This window comes from Bicyclus anynana, chromosome 15, assembly GCF_947172395.1.
Source record: "Bicyclus anynana chromosome 15, ilBicAnyn1.1, whole genome shotgun sequence".
Lineage (NCBI taxonomy): Eukaryota > Metazoa > Arthropoda > Insecta > Lepidoptera > Nymphalidae > Bicyclus > Bicyclus anynana.
The window spans coordinates 84,958-105,594 of NC_069097.1; the positions used below are offsets into that span (position 1 = coordinate 84,958).

Consider the following 20,637-nt stretch of genomic DNA (forward strand, 5'->3'; position numbering starts at 1 on the left):
CGGATAACGCTACACTCTTTAAATAAAAAGAGCGTCGATTTACGTTTATATACCTATATCCATAGAGGCATAAATACAATGTTTACCTACTAGTTTTAACTGTTCTTTAATTCTATGATTATTTTATTTAGGAATTCGGATACAAATAATAAAAACAGAAATGGGTTACATATAATTATTTATTGTTTCTCCTTTTGTGAACTTATACAACTCCGTCTCTTTGAATAGAGTCATCTTCGTCAAAACCTCTAGTGGTACCGCTTAACAATATATTTGTTGACTTACACCAATTAAATGTAAAAAATCTGCACGAAAAAATAAAAAAAGAACTCTACTAAATCTCAAGACAAGACGTATATAACAGAGTTCTCGGAATCCAAAGTAAAGCACAGGTCAAAACGATTTATAACAGTCACCAAAATCCATAAAAAAAGCCAAGTCGTCGGGAAAGATCAACGCAAAAAAACACCATGAAGAAAGCAGAAGAAATAAAACCATTTCGTGTACAAAATTAAACAAAACAAAATGTCACAAGCCGCACAAGGTTATAATTTTTTTTTATACCTGGCTTAAGATTACCTCAGAATCCTGCTGGTCAAAGTGCCTTAAAGCGCCATCTATTGGGCAAATTGTGAACCAATGAGGCATGCAATTTGTACTGAGGTCGTAATGTACAGACTGATTACACCCTGGTCTGCAACATAGAGTACATTGAATGTCTGCAGCATAGATAATACACATATAGTGTCGTCTGTGTGATTGTGATGTCCAATGTACTCTTTGGTGATCTCCTGAGTAAATATGTTCCTTGGTGATGTCTGTTTCCAATAATACATTGTAATCAAAGATTACAGTGTATTATATTGTAATCTTTGATGTCTGTCAATGTCTCTCTGTGCTGTGATCAGCTGTTTTTTTTGCTATGTTTCATAATATTTCATAGTTTTATTGTTTTTATTTTTTTACTACGTTAAGATTACTTAATAGGTAGGTTCAAGTTAATGTTTTGTTCTTCATTTTCAATAAATTGTTCTGTGATTTTCATATTCTTGTTCATAGTTCATACTTCATACCACCGTCATACTTCCTGTTCATTTCTATTCATTTCAAATTTTCTATATTGTGTGTTGTGCTTCACTTCATTTTAAAAATTACTCTCCTTCCTGCTTGTTATTCGTTGTTTTTATTAATATTAATATTGTTGATTTGTTTATTTCAAGTAAGACTCATTTTGTTAATAAAATTTACTTCCTTTATCTATGGGTATTGTAAAACGTTATCATGGTAATTAAATGTTGTTTGAGGAATATGAAGCTATTCCTAAGTTATGATAGGGTGCTGGGACTGCTGGCTGTTAATTGGTTAGGTCAGGACCTCGGACAGATCTGTGGATACAGCATTCTACTGTCCTATAAAGTGTTTTTCAGACAGCATGGGTATGGTGACAGTTGCCTTATGACCTTCATAATACATACTATAATCGTGAAACGTGGCAAAGTTTCAAGAGTGAAAAGAACTGTCACCATACTCATGCTATCTGGACACTATAGGTGTAGTGCAACAATAAAGTACAATGCTAAAAGCAAGTTTGTATTTCAGGCGATTATTTGTATGTTTTATATCCTAAGTTACATGATAGTACCTATTAAGTTCTCGCGCTGCCGCTGCAACTGCCGGCGGGCTGTGCACCGGTGCAAGGGTGCTTGGTGCATGCGGCATCATTGCATCGTTGCACACGGCACACAGCACTACACACACACCTACTGGCTAAGGATGATAATCGTTGAAAAGGCTTGTTTATATAGGGTCATTTCACCTGTTCGTGTCCACTTAGTGCAGTTGGCAAGTTTGAAGGAGAAAATAAAAATGTCCTAGCACTAATTTTAATGAAAAGTTTATTTAATGTATTCATTATAATAGTCTATTTTAAGGTGACGTTTAGTTTTGTTCGAAACATCTTGTGGTTTTTTGTTTAAAAATACAAACATCAGAAATGGGCCATTTACCCAGTTTGTGTCCATAAAATCCAATTTGCGTCCACCCGCTGGACCACTTGGCGTCCACCAGCTTAGACAAGGAATAAAGGGATGATATTTTTATGATAATGTAAAAATAAATTGGATTTTAATAATTTATTGATTATAGAATTATAGTTATTTAAAAATCAACATATTAACATTAATAAATCACCTAAAACATTTCCTGTCTTTGGGCAAAGAGCAAAACCACTTTCGCCCCCATTGAAAATTCTTTTTGGATCACTAAAAATACATGTTTGCTGTATATTCATCGAATAACTAATTAACATAAATCACGATCTAATAGACTCTTCTTGCCTTGGCCACTAGCTTTATAAATGCCCTCGGAATTTATAAGTGAGATTTCTTTATTTTTGGGCAAAATTTTTGTAATTTTTGTTGAACCTGGACTATAAGCTTTATCTATTTTAAAGCTCCCCGTCTTGTATTTTTTTTTTAACAGTATCTAATAATTCACTGGGAATCCACAATGGGAAACATTTAGAAGCCGTTCAACTACTTTTTTTCACCATCTACTTGTGGCGCAGGTTCTGAGCCCTGGTTTTTTTTACTCCATCTGGTCTGCGCCCACTGATTTAGTCCAATATTGTGGTCTTGCGAATAGAAGAGAGAAGAAGAGGAATTCTTTGCATATTTGATCTTTTTACGATTTTTATTCAACACTTACCTTAAATATCCTTCTGTGACTGTTCTTTTTTCCTTCTACTTTCTCTTCTCCGAAGAACTCATGTTTAACGTAATAAAATTCAAATTTAAGAAATTACATTTCGTTCAAAGTAGAAAACATATTAAAGTTGTATAAATAATCAAAAATGTATCTACAATAGGTGAATAGATGGAAATGGAAAATGGACGCGATTTGCTTTTGTTATTATTCCCTGTGGTATAGTTTGCGTCCATCGCGGACGCAAAGTGTAAGTTTTATGAATTTGGCGTAGTTATTCGCGTCCACCTTATTTTAACAGTGTATCTTTACTGTAAAAAATGTAACCAAATTCGTAATTAATATAAAGCCTTTTATCATAATTAACGTCTAGAAATAGCTAATGTATCCAAAATACACATAAAACAGTAAAAGACTTTCCTTCAAACGCACCGCTGCTCACTATTTTTGTCTCACAATCCCGCTCTCTTGTTGAACAGCCGTCACTAAATGTTTTTTTTTACACAGGATTGGTTGGGCGCACGGAACTATGGTCTATCTGTGCGTGTCTCTTATTTATTGAGGTATTGGTGGTAATGACTTTTCGACTTATTGGTGTGTTAGTATACTTAATTTCGAGAGTTTTCAAATGGACGCGAACAGGCGAACTTACCCTACTGGGTGTAAGGGACACGCTACCGAAAACTTAATCCTGTGATTCAGTACATGATTGTGAGTATCACAGCGCTGAAGTTTTTGTCAGACTTTTCACGATATTGTAATTTTTTTTTAACTAATTATAGTTTAGAAGTACTTATTTCATCTATCTCAATACGATTTCTAATAAAAAATCGTCAAATCAAAATTTTAACTGCTTATTTAGTTGTTTATTAGTTTTTAGCTGCTTATTATATTAGATTAAAATAAAATTTTGTTTCTTTTTCTTTATTTGGTCAAGTCGCCGCTGACCTCGGTCACGCCGGCGTTGGTTCCCGGCGCAGCGATGGGTGCGGCGCGCATGGCGGCGTGGCGCGTGCACGCGTACGGCGCGCGCGCCGAGCTGCGGCTGGACCGCGCGCGCGTGCCGGCGCTGCGGGACCCGCGCGACGTGCTGGTGCGCGTGCGCGCCGCCTCGCTCAACCCGCTCGACGTGGCCATGATCGGTAACCGCGTCCGCCCGCTCCCGCCCCGCCCCCGCCCGCCGCCCGTTCACCTCGCTCTGTCGCAGGCGGCTACGGCGCGCGCGTGCTCAACGTGCTGCGCGCGGCCAGCGGCGCCGACGAGTTCCCGCTGGTGGCCGGCCGCGACTTTAGCGGCGAGGTGGTGCGCGCGGGCGCCGCGGCGCGCCTGCGGCCCGGCGCCGCCGTGTGGGGCGTGGTGCCGCCGCACCGCGCCGGCGCGCACGCGCAGTACGTGCTGGTCGACGAGCGCTGGGTGCGTCGCGTTCGCGTCCCCGCGTCGCTGTGACGCCGCGGGGCGCTCACCGTCGCTCTGTCGTTCTCGCAGGCGGGCCCGGCGCCGCGCGCGCTGAGCGCGCTGCAGGCGGGCGGCGCGCTGTACGCGGCGCTGACGGCGTGCGCGGCGCTGCGCGCGGCGGGGCTGCGGCCGGGCGCGCCGGCGCGCGGCGAGCGCGTGCTGCTGCTGGGGCTGGGCGGCGTGGGGCAGGCGGCGCTGCAGCTGCTGGCGCGCGCCGGCGCCGAGGTGGTGGCGGGCTGCTCGGCGGAGCTGCGGCCGCGCGCGGAGGCGCTGGGCGCCGCGCTGGTGCTGGACCGCGCCGCCGCCGACTACGCGCGCGCGCTGGAGGAGTGCGGCCCGTACGGCGCGATCCTGGACTGCGCGGGGCTGGGCGGCGCGGAGGCGGGCGCGCGGCGCTGGCGCTTCGGCCGCTACGTGACGCTCAGCAGTCCGCTGCTGCGGCACACGGACGCGGGCGGGATGGCGCTGGGCGCGCTGCGCGCGGGCGCCGAGCTGGCGGCGCAATGCGCGGCGGCGGGGCGGGACGGGTGCGCGCCGCGCGTGCGCTGGGCGTTCTTCGCGCCGCGCGAGAGCGACATCGAGACGCTGCGCCGCCTCGCCGAGCGCGGCCAGGTGAGCGCCGAGCCCCGCGCGCGCTGACGCCGCTGACGCCGCCGCCGACGCTGACGCCCGCTCTGTCCGCAGTTCACGGTGGCGGTGGAGCGCGTGTTCGGCTGGTGGGAGGCGGAGCGCGCCTACGAGCGCATGGCGCAGGGCCACGCGCGCGGCAAGCTGCTGCTGGACTTCACCGCCCGGCGGCCCGCGGCGGTCGACGCGACGGCCGCTGCACACGACGCGACAGTCGCGGCGCGCGTCTAATACGATTAACTAACGCTTAGTAAATTATAAAAACCTGTAAAAGTTCCAATTGTACATTGAAGATATTTAAAAAAAATGTTGTAGGGCGCGTAATCAATACTGAAATCATAACTGAAGCCTGCTTGATCGAATCGGAACTGGTTTTTGTCTGTCTGTGTATCTGTCGACTTGAGAGCATAATACGAATGAGACTATACAGGATACTTTTTGTCACGAAATAGGAGTTGTACGTTTGTTTGTATGGAAAGTCCTATATTTTTCAAGTTACATACTTCGTAATTTATATGTTTATACCAACTATAAAAAAAAAAAAACGCGCATACTATAGTTGGAAGCTTTGTAATTAAATTTTTTTTAGAGTTAAATAAAGCTTGAAGTTGTTTTTTAAATATAAATCATTCATGTTTTTAGTTATATTTTTGTAAAATTATTAGTGAACTATATTTATATAATACATGTTAAAATGGCGATCCCGCACTACAGCGCAGTGTCGGCCGACCCCCCACCAGGTGGACTGACGACATCGAGCGAGTCGCAGGGATTCGCTGGAAGCAGGCGGCTCAGTATCGTGATGTTTGGAAGTTCCTACGAAAGGCCTGCAGTGGACGTCCATCGGCTGTGATGACATGTGAAAATATAACTCGGCTGAGTTAATGTTTGTAGTAAATTATAATCCATATTTTACGTATTTATGTGTATGAAATCAAGTTTTCCAGAACTAGTAAATGAAGACATACTTGAAAGGTTAAAATGTGTGATATGTTTGTTGCAAACGTCAACTCTGTGAACCATTAGTGCGCCCAAAGTCATGTAACACGGCAACATTTGTATGTGTATGTTTGGGTTACATGATAACATGAGTTAGTTGTAAAAATATATTAGATACATAACTAATTAAACAGATAGGTTTATTTAGTTATGTATCTACCTCGAAAAAATCGCTAGATAGGAAAATAAGACAATACACAATTATAAAACTTTTTATTCTTTTATTTTTCCGTTAGTTCGCCCTCGAGTGGGAGAAGGCCGCCCCATACACTCGTTTCCGAATGTGATTTCCGTGTTCGGACAGCGAATGCACGAAATCAACATAATGTAATACATTGACTGACGCACACGTACGATTTTTTTCCGAACGGAAAAAATCACGCGCGTACGAGTCCTTGCGTTCGGAGAAACCATTCCCGAGTGGTCTCCATGATCCATCGTATATAGCGGGTGAGCCGAGTGGGCCGTGCCCACCCTAGAATGGACCTGTGCTAGGATTCTGGGTTACCGATATGGAATTCTATTATGATACTAATAATAGCCGTGATAGCCCAGTGGACATGACCTCTGCCTCCGATTCTGGAGGGCGTGGGTTCGAATCCGATCTGGGGCATGCACCTCCAACTTTTCAGTTGTATGCATTTTAAGAAATTAAATATCACGTGTCTCAAAAAACGGTGAAGGAAAACATCGTGAGGAAACCGGCATACCAGAGAATTTTCTTAATTCTCTGCGTGTGTGACGTCTGCCAATCCGCATTGGGCCAGCGTGGTGGACTATTGGCCTAACCCCTCTCATTCTGAAAGGAGACTCGAGCTCAGCAGTGAGCCAAATATGGGTTGAGAATGATGACTAAGAATAGACTTGATGTCGGGGGCCAGGCCCACTCTAGGAATTAATCTTAGGTACGTCAATGATGGTTTCTCCGAGCATTATAACGTCTGGAAAGTTCGTTGATGACACTCCCATGACGACGGCGGGAAAGACTGCGCGGGTGTGAAATCGTGCGTGCGGGGAAGTGAGGTGCATCAGTCGTGGGCCTGCACGCCGCGCTGTTTGTTTGGATGTTTGTTACTTTAGCCGTAACAGTAACAGTCGTGATACTTGTCGTGGACGGTATGAATATTTGTTTGTTTGGATGTTTGTTACTTTAGCCGTAACAGTAACAGTCGTGATACTTGTCGTGGACGGTATGAATATTCGTTAATGTGTCACGCAAAAACTACTGAATAGATTTCACTGAAATTGATTTATTGTAAAGCTAATTTTAGGCGGACAAAGTCGCGGGTAGATTAGATAAACAGATTATTTAGTTTCAGAGATACAAATTTGAACTGATATTGAATAGAATGTTTTATTGAACATCTTGAAACATTTAGTTCAATAGTCTATAGCGTGTCACAGTCGTCTTGTTATATTTTTCACCTATCTAAGAACACTTGGGTTATTGAGACAAATCTAACGATATCCTAATTACGTAAATCCGTTCAGTGGTTTGGAAGATATGAGGTAATAATAGTAGATTGTTATACAAGGGGCTAAAAAGACCCATTATATACGAGGTATTTTTACGCCTAAATAGAAACCGAGTTTATAATGGGTTCAGCCCCACGTGTTACACTCTGCTTTTCACTACGATTGCGAGAAAATAAAATAGTTCAGTACAATATTCAATGATTTATTTTAATTGAAAATTAAATGTACAAAGTCTCCAATTTTGGATATTAAGGGAGATGCTTTTACCCGGTAACATAATTTCCGACTACTGTGAAGATGAATTATGAGTACGTGAGGTAAACGTGGGAGATAGGTAATAGTTTAAAAAACTCCTTTCGTAAGTGAATCCATTCGTTGTTGTTTTCTTCACTTATTAAATTTTTCGTAGGTATTCGCAGGTATCGTAAGTAAGTATTTAAGTAAATGCGTTTCGACTTTGATGGTAACAGATTGAAAATTTCATCCATATCCAAATTAGGATCACCATTCTCACTAGATAAAGACAATAATAACAATTATTGTTGAAAAATATGTAAGTTACGGTCACAAATTGACAATTAATTTCTGAAAAAAATCAAGTGTGTATTATTCACGCCTATTGTTTTTTAAATTCTCGCTTTTTTAATTTTATTTTTTTCACATGAGAAAGAGGCAAAGGTATTACACCGTAAAGGATGTCCCATGTCTTCAAATCTCGCTCTATTCGCAACTCAATCAAAATTAAATAAAAAAATAAACGCATTCCACAGACAAGAACGCTGCATTTCATTCCAATTTAAAGTTTTTTATTTATTTTTCAAAACAATCAGTGCCTTATTATACACATACACATTACATTTAGCGAAACTGAAACATTCTAACAGACTCCCGCGGTATCACCCACGTAGCCGTATTTCCGTGGGAATGCGGGGATCATTTTCTTGGTCTACGAACTTGGGTTTTTTTTCAATTCAACCACTTCAGAACACAACACAACAGGATCAGATAACTCGTTCATTCTGCAGTGCTTAAAGCTTATTTACAAAGTTCGATACGACACACACACACACACATACATATCTACTTCTCGCTGAGATATCGAACTTTGATTGGTAAAGGATCTTTTTTGTCTCCAACAATCAATTTGTATAGTATAACACTAGATTATGTAACTCGCTGATGTAGTATTGTTGTAGACTTGTAGTATGTTTATAGTAGCTGCCAGTAGGGGTGTTTGTTAGTTCGTCATACTAGTACCTACACCTATCTATCGTCAGCGATCAAATCTCTACAGCAGCCTTACTTATTGTTTGTTTTTACACATAAATTAACGTTAGATAATCTACCTAAATACAAATAAAAACATTATATCTACCTAGCTACTTGTAACAAATATAAAAAATCATAGAGGAAGTGTTATCATGTATCTATGTATGTATCAATGACAAAATCTATTTATTACGTAGGTAGGTAGGCAAGCCTGCGTAATCATTATCTAAGTATATGGTATAGGTAATATGAATATTTTAAACAAGTAGGCACCTAATACCCATGAACTTCAGATGTCTATTTGACTATTTGACTAGGTACTTACCTAATTAAAAAATTTGGTGTGCACGTGTGATGAAAGATTAGACCGCAGATATTAGTATATAACTTTCTCGCAGACGCAGCCGCGGACCTATTCTACTCTACCCCGACCCTACTCGACCTCTACCCTACCGCTACTCTACCCTACCCCCACCTTACCCCCTACCCTACCCCTACCTTAAGTATCCTACGTACGTACGTCTCCTGGTTCTGAGCTACCTCCCCACCAATTTTCCGGCACATCGATACAGCCGTTGTTGAGTTCAACAGCGACTACACAACTTTTTTCTTATACTTAAATTCTTGAACTTTTAATATCTTTTGAATGGTATGTCCGAATTAAATAATTAACTTAGAATAGACTGAATAAAATATAAAATTCGGACAAGCGCGAGTCAGGTTCGGCCATCGAAGGTTCCGTACAAAGTGGGATATCATCTTACTATAGTAACTAAAGATTGTGAAATAAAATAGTGTATGCTAAACTATAAATGTGAACAAAGTCGTACAATAAAATTTTTTACCTCCCCTACATGTAAAGTGGGGATGAAATTTTTTTCTCATGAATTTCATAGTGTGGTGTATCGTTGGATAGGTCTTTGAAAGTTGTAAGGGGTCTTCTACCAACATATTTCTATTTAAAGATCCGTTTGTAAAATATTAGGCTTTTAAGAGCTAATTTTTGTCAGAGTCAAGTGTTAAAACTAGACAGATGAGATTTGGTAATGGCATGTATATTAAATACGTCTATAAAGAAGTAAAAAGAAAATTAAAAAACAATTGGTGTTGGATGTGTAAGGATGGATTTTTTATCGTCTATCCTGTAGTGTGAGGTATCGTTATCGGTATTTTTGTGCATTAGGTACTTATGAGATTAAAGTGCTAACTTAATCTACGGAACCTTACAATGCGCGCGGCCCGACACGCACTTGGCTGGTTTGTATATAATTATACATATAGGTATGTAGATTATGTACGGAATCCTCGGTGGATGAGTCCGACGCTTGTCCGACAATTTTTTTTGTAATACACTACTCACTCAGCATTAGAATTTATTCGTACTCGTACGAGTTATCAATAAATACTCTGTGAATCTATACTTTCTACCTTAGACCATATGGTCTAAACTTTCTACACATACTAATATGGTAGAGTAAAGTTTGTGGTAAGGGTTAATAGCTGGATCTACTGAACCGATATTCAAAATTCTTTTAACACTAGAAAGCCACGTTATTTGTGAGTGTTAAATGCTAAAACTAAGTATACAAGCAAAATATCAAATTAAAATCATAGCGTACCTACTTAACTCCCTTTTTATAAACTTGGTTAATTTACCTATTAAGTGTACGTAGATAGGTACCTACCATAGATATGTAGTGGTAAGTACATAGTAGGTACCTAGGCGGAAAAAACATTGAATTGCGTCACTACCTATAATAGAAATACAATTACCGGCCAATGGATATTTGTATATCTACTCAATAATAATATATAATTTTATAATACGTACCTATATTAAACTAATGCACATATAATATAGGTACGTTGTTTGCATATAAGTTAATGGCAGTACTTATATGGGAACACGCACACACACAGAACCCGCTTAGAGAGCTTCCGCCGATAGCTCTCCTTTGCCGAAGCAAGTGGCGCCAGCTCACGACCTCCGTCGTAACAAGTTCATCATCAGGCTAGCCAACGCTACCGCTGATACGGTACCGCTGATACGGGGCCCCCGGACTGCAGGGCCTCGTATGTGTAAGAATTTAAATAAAATTAAAAATCTAACATGTGTCAAAGCAAAATTTTGTAAAATAAATTTATAATATTACTTAATCCAGTGGTGCTTCCCGAAAAAAAAAACATAAAAAAACTACCTATAGAAATTACAAAAGAAAAAAAAGCAATACTTTATGGTAAAAGAGTTAGGATACAGTAAAAAAGCTAAAGAAGATTTTTCGGGATTTGCCACTCGTCTATTGGGCCCCCAACTAATATTGACACAGGGCCCCTTTAAGGCGCTACGCCACACTCGGACCGACTAAAACCCCACGGTGTTCTGACCTTAGATGGTCTAAGGTTCTGACTCACCGCCTGGTGACTGAGCCACGAGAACATTTCATAAACTACCGCAACCAGCCAGCGGCACTCGTAAATCGAGCTCTCCTGTCGTGTTATTGAAATCGCTTCGGGAACACTAAAAAAGTCAATCGAGAATTTATGTCCAGTGGGCGACAGATTCCCCGTATCTGTCACCCGGAGAGCGGTGAGCGAGCCGCCTGCGTCCTGTCTCCTGCTCCACCGCCCGCAGCGCAGCGACTGTCTGCGGCGTGTCTGTGTTCCGCCCGTACTCGACCGCAACGATAAGTGTAATTGCCTGCCTTCCGAGTCGGTGGTAGAATCTTCACAAATAGTCAACTGACGTGTCAAAAGTGCTTGTAAACTGATTTTTCAAAAGTGCTTATAATCTTAAGCCTATTTGAAATACCTACTTAAATGACACGTACCTACTCGCCCATATTAAAGATCCACTGCTGAAGACGGGGTGAGGTGCTATGTCTACGTATGCCGTATGTATATCTAGATTATTGAAAATCAATTTAATTCATCCTACTAATATTATAAACGCGAAAGTTTGTATGGATGTTTGGATATTTGTTACTCTTTAACGCCGCTACTACTGAAGCGATTTGGCTGAAATTTGGAATGGAAATAGATTTTACTCGGGATTAGTGAGAAACTAAAGTCCACGCGGACGAATTCGCGGGCGTCTGCTATAAATTTCAATAGCTTCTCTTCTAACGAAAAGAATAATTATAGAAATTAATAAAATAATACTTACATACAGCCGAATGTAGAACCTCCTCCTTTTTGGAAGTCAGTTAAAAATTTTAAAAAAATAGAGCAACTAGAGGTACCTATTTATGGTTGTTTGTTACGTAATTACAGTTCATCTTGAACGTGTCTGGATGAGGCACAGAGATTATTAAAGACATAGACATAGTAGTAATACTTACTACTACATCAGGAATGGGATCTGTGCGGGTGAAACCGCGGGACACATGCAGATTCCAGTGTTACATATAAATCTAGGCTTTTGTTTCAGTATCACTATATAAAATCAATAGTACATTAATAGTATCTGCTGAGCCGTTTTTAGCCCTATGAAACCTGTACCAATTTTCAGCTCTATGTCTATTAAACTCACATATTGGCATATTGTGCCTACTTTAATCGCTAATGTAATTAGTACACAATTGTTTCGTCACAAGTCGACGGGTAAGGAACTTGCTGATGAGGAAATGGACAAGTTATACTTAAGCCCGCCTCTCACACACGAGCCTCGCGCCGCACTCCGCATGTAATGAGCGCTCATTTGCTCATTTGCAGCCACTCAGTCGCTTGTGTACTTATTACACAGTGTAGGCACAGAAAACACACGTACAACATGTATCTTTGCTACGTGTAGCGCTATGCATCGATACTAACTCGTGCTACAGACCTGCAGTTAAAACTACTCAGTTTTAACTGATATTCAATGTACTCTATGAGTCGAGCTGTTCAGTTAAATCATCCTGTATCACTAAGACAGGGGTTAGGGGTCATACATTAATTTAATTAACTATTACCTGTTATTTTACTTTGTTGTAGCATAATTTTCTAATGAATACTTTTTGAGTATTTTCATCAGTACGTAATATAAAAAAGTACGTAATATACATAAGTATACACTGTCTTTAAAAAAGTCATAATTAAAAAAAAACATTTGTTAAAAATGGATTTAAAACCAAATTAGGCACTAGTATAGGCAGCCTATTTACAATATGTCTAAGTATGTGAATATTTTCTATCATTTATCTCTTATCCCAAATAAATGACAGACGGTGATATTTCCATATATATATCTCATACAATAATTCGTCGATCGCGCGCACCCACACGCAGACTTGTCACCCGCGTTGTCGGGCGGCGAGCGCGGGACACAACCGCCAGCACGAACCGCATGCTGAACCGCGAAGTGTAGCATTCACAGACTCAGACTAATTTGTCCGCAGATTTTAGGAGATATAATATTAGCAGACTTGCTGTAAGCGGACAGATGCCCCTGTGAATGAGGGCCTTTACTTGTTAATGGCGTCAACAGCGCTCCGCGGCGAGGGGAAGGTCGAACGTATTAGTGTTATCGCGCGGCCTCTTGTTATCTCCGTAAGGACTCGGTGCGTGCTGTGGCGAGCGGGCGGCCGTCGTCCTGGGTTCACGGCTGGCTCCATGCGTTCTGTGCTGTGCACTCGCACAGTTAGCAGCTCGTTTGTGGGCCGCGGTGGGCGCGAAATAATTATATAATTGATCATCTGTACTAATATTATAAAGCTGAAGATTTTGTTTGTTTGTTTGGTTGGACGCGCTAATCTCAGGAAGTACTGGTCTGATTTGAAAAATCATTTTAGTGTTAGATAGCCAATTTATCGAGGAAGGGGCTATATATATTTCCCCGCATTTTTACGGGAAAGGGAACCACGCTGGTGAAACCGCGCGGCGTCAGCTAGTCACATTATATAAAGGACGAGTAACCACTGGGCATCATCGACCATTGCTAGGCATGTTGTTAGTTTCAACAATAAATTATAATTTTTTTTTAATTCTTTACAAGTTAGCCCTTGATTAAGTACAATCTCATCTGATGTAAGTGTTGGAGCAATCTCAGGAGGAAGTGGGCTAACTTGTTAAGAGGAGGATGAAATCCACACCCTTTTCGGTTTCTACACGGCATCGTACCGGAACTCTAAATCGCTTGGCGCTACGTCTTTGCCGGTAGGGTGTTAACCAGCCACGGCTGAAGCCCACCGGCCGGACCTAAACCATTTATGAAAATTTCAATCGGCCCAGCCGGGGATCGAACCTAGGACCTCCGACTTGTAAATCCACCGTGCATACCACTGCGCCACGGAGGCTGTCAAAATGTGATTGTGATACTTACAATAATATCTTAAGCTATAAAATATAAGTTCCCCGTCCACTAGCACGTAAAACCAATTTCAATAGTTTTCAAAAATCCCTAGGGTGACCAGGTTAAATATTTTTTTTCGCTGCTAAAATTTTAAAGATTTGATTTTTGTAAAATATTACGGATGTTAAACGTGGCGGATACAGCGCTTAAAGCGATTAGCAGGTAGCACATACGATGGTATTTTCGCTTTTTAACCGACTTCCAAAAAGGAGGAGGTTCTACGTTCGGCTGTATGTATGTTTTTTTTTTTTTTTTTATGTATGTCCAGCGATAATTCCGTCAATTATGGACCGATTTTGATAATTCTTTTTTTGTTTTGTAGGGTTTACTTCCAGGGTGGTCCCATTTTTTTCATGTCAGGATCTGATGATGGCATCCTGTAGAAATTGAGGGGAACTTTCGAAAGTTGTAAAGACGGCTAGTACGTTTGTTAGTGTTTCAATAAGGTATTTTAAACCACTACAACTTTATGAAGGTTTGGAGTTGGTCTGATGATGGAGCCGAAACACAGACGATGGAACTCGTCAAGGATTTACAGCAGTCACCTTTTGTTTGGGCTTGATTAATTTGTATTGATGAGTACTTTCCACCTATATGGGTTGTGACTGTATTAAGGGTCTGGTAATGAAGACGAGGGACAGTGAAGAGAACTCCTCGACGGTTCACAGTAGCTACCTTGTGTTTGGACTTGATAAATTTGTATTGATGAGAACTTTCCACCTATAGATGGATTGTGACTGTATTAAGGGTCTGATGATGAAGACGAGGGACAGTGAAGAGAACTCCTCGACGGTTCACAGTAGCTACCTTGTGTTTGGACTTGATAAATTTGTATTGATGAGAACTTTCCACCTATAGATGGATTGTGACTGTGTTAAGGGTCTGATGATGAAGACGAGGGACAGTGAAGAGAACTCCTCGACGGTTCACAGTAGCTATCTTGTGTTTGGACTTGATAAATTTGTATTGATGAGAACTTTCCACCTAGATGGATTGCGACTGTATTAAGGGTCTGGTGATGAAGACGAAGCACAGTGAAGAGAACTCCTCGACGGTTCACAGTAGCTACCTTGTGTTTAGACTTGATAAATTTGTATTGATGAGAACTTTCCACCTAGATGGATTGCGACTGTATCAAGGGTCTGGTGATGAAGACGAAGCACAGTGAAGAGAACTCCTCGACGGCTCACAGTAGCTACCTTGTGTTTGATAATTTTATATTGATAAGAACTTTCCACTTAGATAGGTTGTGACTGTGCACACGCAGTAGGTATGCTAACACTAAAAATAAAAAAATAAAAATTTTAATAAAAAAAATTCAACCGACTTCCAACTCAAAAAATAACTTTAACTAAAAAGCAAAAAATAACATCCTACCTATGTGCTACCTTCTGATCAGTTTTGAAGGCGGTGCCAAGCCAGTGTCGTGTTTTAATTAAAGCTGTTTCTGGAATAACCACAGAAATTTTGTAGTTTAAACGTATTTAATTAAAACATCACTGGCTTGGCACCGCCTTCAAACTGATCAGAAGGTAGCACATAGGTAGGATGTTATTTTTTGCTTTTTAGTTAAAGTAATTTTTTGAGTTGGAAGTCGGTTGAATTTTTTTTATTAAAATTTTTATTAGTTTAGTAGAAACATTTTTGTAATTTTCAAGTCGGTTGAATTTTTTTTTTATTATTTTTTTTTGTATAATTTTCAAGTAGGCAGATGTACCGTAAATGTAAGCACAAATCAAATCAAATCAAAAATCATTTATTTCAAGTAGGCTCAGTTTACAAGCACTTTTGACACGTCAGTTGACCATTTGCAAAGATTCTACCACCGGTTCGGAAGGCAGGTTCTGCTGAGAAGATACCGGCAAGAAACTCAACAGCTGCTGCACTATTAAGTAAAGTCAGTAGGCTGTAGGGTAGGTACCTGCTTCAAATATTTAAGTAATAATACATCTTAATCAACTAAATTAATCATTTTAATTAATCTTAACTTTTAGAAGAATCTTAATTTTAATAAGATGAGTAGGTACCTACCTAGCTATCGTCTTGGACAGATAACAGATTGATAAAAAATTACGGCGCTACTGACTGAAGAAAATACAAGTTAAGTTCAAACACGAAATAAAAACAAAAAATAAAAAAAATCATGGGACTTTAAGGTTAACCTTTGCTTTAAAATCACCAATGTGTTTTCAAAGCAAAAGTTTGTTCGACGAAACTAAATAAAAAGTGAAAAATACTCGTAACATTGTCCTTCTTCAGCCGTCTCGGGAAGAACCACGGGAAAGTCGGTTTGAAACTGTCTGAAAATCTTACATGTCTGTCTTTATTTATAGGATGCCCCATAGATGGTAGGTATACCTTGTATATATTCTGTGGACGTACTGTACAGAGTGATAGCTGACAGCAAGGCGTACTAAAATAACGCAATTTATGTTAGCCGGAATTTTACGATTTATTAACTTTTGTACGAAATACGAAAAACGGTACCTTTAGCGCAATTACCTACCTACCATGTGCTGAAAAATAACTAATGCATTGATTTTATATTTGGTAATTATATTTTATCTCATTGTGTCAGCTAATGAAACTTTAGTTTTTTAACCGACTTTAAAAAAGGAGGAGGTTCTCAATTGGATGCGTAAGTTTTTTTCCCCAGATTGGTCCCATTTAATTTACATGCAAATCCGTTCAGTAATTTTGTGTTTAAATGAAAATAACTGAGAAAATCTTTAAAAAAAATGAACCGGCTTCAACATCATAAAATTAAACTAAAAAACGAAAAATAACATCGTATGTGTTACCTTCTGATCACTTTGAAGGCGGTGCCAAGTGAGTGACTTACCTATTAATTAAAGCCGTTTCTGAAAGAACCACGGGAAAGAACTGTCTTTAGATCCTAAAAGTTTATCATTTAATCGGCTTTAGTTAATGCATCACTGTGTTGGCACCGCTTTCAAAGTGATCAGAAGGTAGCACATACGATGCTATTTTTCGCATTTTAGTTATTTTTGTGATTTATTTGTTTTAAAGATTTTATTTTTCTGTTTTTATTGTGTCCTAGTATTAATTTTCATAAAAATCGGTTCAGTAGTTTTGTGTTAAAATTAAAATAACGAAATCGGTTCAGTAATTAATCGTACTGTGGACCTTACGCGCCACACTTCAAACTCAGAAAAAATAACTTCGTACGTGGTACCTTCTGATCACTTGGAATGCGGTGCCAAGACAGGGATGCATTATCTCAAGACGTTTAAATAATACAGTTTTTCGATTTACAAACAGTTGTTTCCCGTGGTTCTTTCAGAAACGATTTTAATTTTCGAACGGCATATGAATTTTAGATCAAAAAACCTATTCATCATTTGAGGATTTCTACGAATCAATTCACGTTTGGGTATCTTCATATGTATGGGGGCACTGCTTTCCCAGGCCATATGCCATGAACTAGAATATGTGTTTCATTGGAGACATCTCTCTTTCCAATGAAATACATATTGGGGTGGGGGGAATGCTGCGTGTGGGGGTGGGGTAGAACTTTCCCATTGTTGGCGTTTTCTTCTTGCTGGTAAGGCAACATTTGGCCTCGCGTTGTCATGTAACAAACCCACTTTGCCATGTTTCTGTTCTAATGGCGACCGTTTTTCTTTTAATATTGGACTTAAGTGTCAATTGAAGTCGTTACTGATCTCTCGTAATATTCTGTCCAGTTTTGAGCAGCTCGTAATAAATAACATGCTGCTGATCCCATCTAATTAAGAGAAGAAGCTTTAAAAATGGACACAAATCCGGGCTTGACATCGTGATCTTCTGTAATTAATTGTCGTACTGTATCCACTTCAGAATCAGGATTCGATTCAAGAAACCTTTTATTTTGTGTCATTGTAGTAACTGATAGGTGAGAAAACGCCATTTGATGTCTTTAGTCTACAACTCATATGACACCTTACCTGCTGCTGGATCATTTTCAAATGTTAATGTCTTGAGGTGTTTTAAAACTGTTGACTCATCTACTTGTTATGATTTTGCACGTCTTGGTCTTGATTGAGCAATACTTTGACTCGAATTTTTCAATGCTCCTCTTATTGCAGTACCCTCAGGTTCAAATTTTTTATATTTGTAACGTCGAAGCCGATCTCTACGTGTCGCATCCGAGAGAACATTGTCGTCGCAAGAATCAATAACAATTAAATCGCAGGTTTGTTGAGAATAAAATGGTGCAATATAGTTCCCCGCACAGACAATATATTTGGCACTAAACCAAACATACACCACAAAAAACGTTGTTAACTCTATAGCTAATCCCAAAAAACCCCGTAGTACAGTACACTCAGTAGGACTGGCGGAGACACTACGATCTGAAATGCCATGCACCTATTCATCGTAATGCCATTTTATTACAGAACGGCGAGAACTTATTCAAGGTCCTTTGTAACTTTGTTTCTTTCGTACGAAAAAATATTTATTTAAATTTCGATTTCGTCAGAATCTGAGACTGATGCCGAAATTCTGTTTAGGTTCCGGCCTTTGTAATGTGAGATACAGTTTAATAATAAATATACTTAAACAATGTTATGAGTACCTACTAAGGGCTTGTACACAAAACTGCGATGCGACATCGTATCGTAAAAACTACGAGTTCGCACAACGCATCGCAAGAACTTGCGAATTGATTCGCAACGCGCATTCCTGCGATGTTTCGTCACACTTGTTGACGCCATTTTTAGTACGGTCTCCTAAGCAACAACCTTAGACCAGTTATTAATGGTCTAAGGCAACAACAGAAGTGCACACTTCTTTATACGATCCATGTCACGACCTAGTTTTCAATTCAAAATACGTTTAGTACGGTTGACGGTTGTCGAAGAAATGGTCACCCTAGGAGTCGCCTTGTCGCACGAAATCGCATCGCAGCAATTCGTGTCTTAATTTCCTGCGTTGCGAATTCGCGTCGCGTATATTAATATACTACACAGTATAGAATCCTGGCTACGCTCCTGACTGCATGCACCTGCAGTCCGTGCACGGCTGCACGGACTCTGTCCCAGCGGCCCCGCCGTCCCAATACTCTCGAGACGAGCATTCAGACAGACGGCGCTCGTGTGAGCGTCTCGACCGATATCTCTTTACGAACAACAGAATCAATTGTGAAGTATCTGCAGCAAGGAAACTGCTACGCCTAATTATCGGTTATAGTCACTTTGTAGGTGTTAAATTCATATGAACAGCGCTAATGGAATGAACAACTGATTTATATTTTCCTTCAAGTTTATCACAAAATAAACCCATATTCTGGTGACGCGAACATTATTTGCGTATTGCTTGTAATTATTAGCAAATCAAATATAGGTACATACTTTGAAGCCTCAATAGCTCAACGGCAAAGCGGTCGGACTCATCCCGGGGACTTCGTGGTTCGATCCCTGCCCGCTGGACAATGGGGATGATGACTAGGTTTGATATTGATCTTTATGATACATTCGGGTAAATAAGGTCAATGTTAACTAATCTATACATAAAAAGCAAAGATATTTGGAAAATTCTGGATATTTGCAAAATAAATAAAATATAAAATTTTCAAAATCTATTAAAAATATTTTATCGTAATTAGATGAAAATTGATACAGTTTTAGCTTCCTTACATTAAATGTAACATTTTTCAATATTTGAACTCTAAACATAAATGCACAAATAATAAAGATATTAGTAATTTTGTTTGAACGCCCAAACATATCTAACGCTTTTTATGACATAAGACACAGAAATCGTGTCCTGAATTGTCCTGTCCGTGAATTTTCCGAGATCCGCGGTAGCGCCGCAAATCTGACCTTTTAAATCCCTATAACCCCGAAAGTAATGATCGCTGATACTTTTACAAAATTGCTTTACTATTAGCATACTCCTAATTTAGATACAATTAAACAAAACGGTCATCATCCCTTGCTCTCCGAAAACATTTCAAGAATTTTGAATTTCCTCCATGGGGTTAATGGTATAGCTATAGTAGGCCTTGTGAGTTGAAAGTTTGTATGAAAGTCCTTCATTTTTAACCGACTTCAAAAAGAGGAGGAGGTTCACAATTCGTCTGGAAGGTTTTTTTTTTTGTATGTAGGTATGTCACCTGATTACTCGAAGACGCCGGGACCGATTTGAATAATTCTTTTTTGTTTGAAAGGGTATACTCCTGAGGTGGTTCCATTGTCATCATTTCTGGATCTGACGATAGGATTCTGGAGAAATCGAGGGGAACTTTCAAAAATCGTAAGAACCCCGACATGCAATAAACCTTTTGAATGATGAGCAGTAGCTATCTTGCGATTGGACTAGATTAATTTGTATTGGTGAGGACTTTCACTTAGATATAGGTTGTGACTGTCATTGGGGGTTTTAACACGACTACACAGAGCAACATACCTTGGGGGAATTTTTCTTGCCTACATCCAAATCTTGTTTAATTACACTAAAAATGGATAATTAAAAAAATTTAATAGAAAAATTTAACCGACATCAAAAACATAAAACGTACCGACTAAACTAAAAAGTGAAAAATAACATCGTATTATGTTCTACCTACTGATCAGTTTGAAGGCGGTGCTAAACCGGTGTCGCTTAATTTAAGCCGTTTCAAGAGCTCCATGAAAGAACACTGTCTGAAAAACCTTTATCATTATGATATTCTGACATGGTTTGAATTAATACATCACCGGTTAGCATCACCTTTAAACTGATCAGTAGGTAGAACATATTACGATGTTATTTTTCGCTTTTTAGTTTTGTCGGTA

At 39.9% G+C, this 20,637-nt stretch overlaps 1 protein-coding gene across 4 annotated transcripts; it reads left to right on the top strand.

Moving 5' to 3' along the window:
• Positions 1-822: 822 nt before the first annotated feature.
• LOC128198822 (reticulon-4-interacting protein 1 homolog, mitochondrial) lies at positions 823-5,996 on the top strand. Of its 4 annotated transcripts, none has more exons than XM_052885950.1 (6): positions 823-987; positions 3,211-3,414; positions 3,641-3,845; positions 3,911-4,116; positions 4,189-4,770; positions 4,843-5,996. In XM_052885950.1, the coding sequence occupies exons 2-6, from the start codon at positions 3,409-3,411 to the stop codon at positions 5,014-5,016; spliced, it is 1,173 nt and encodes a 390-aa protein (XP_052741910.1). In that variant the 5' UTR covers positions 823-987; positions 3,211-3,408; the 3' UTR covers positions 5,017-5,996. The 4 variants fall into 4 exon arrangements, with proteins under 4 accessions (XP_052741910.1, XP_052741912.1, XP_052741911.1 ...); XM_052885952.1 differs by having other exon boundaries at positions 3,211-3,266; XM_052885951.1 differs by lacking the exon at positions 3,211-3,414.
• The last annotated feature ends 14,641 nt before the right edge of the window (positions 5,997-20,637 follow it).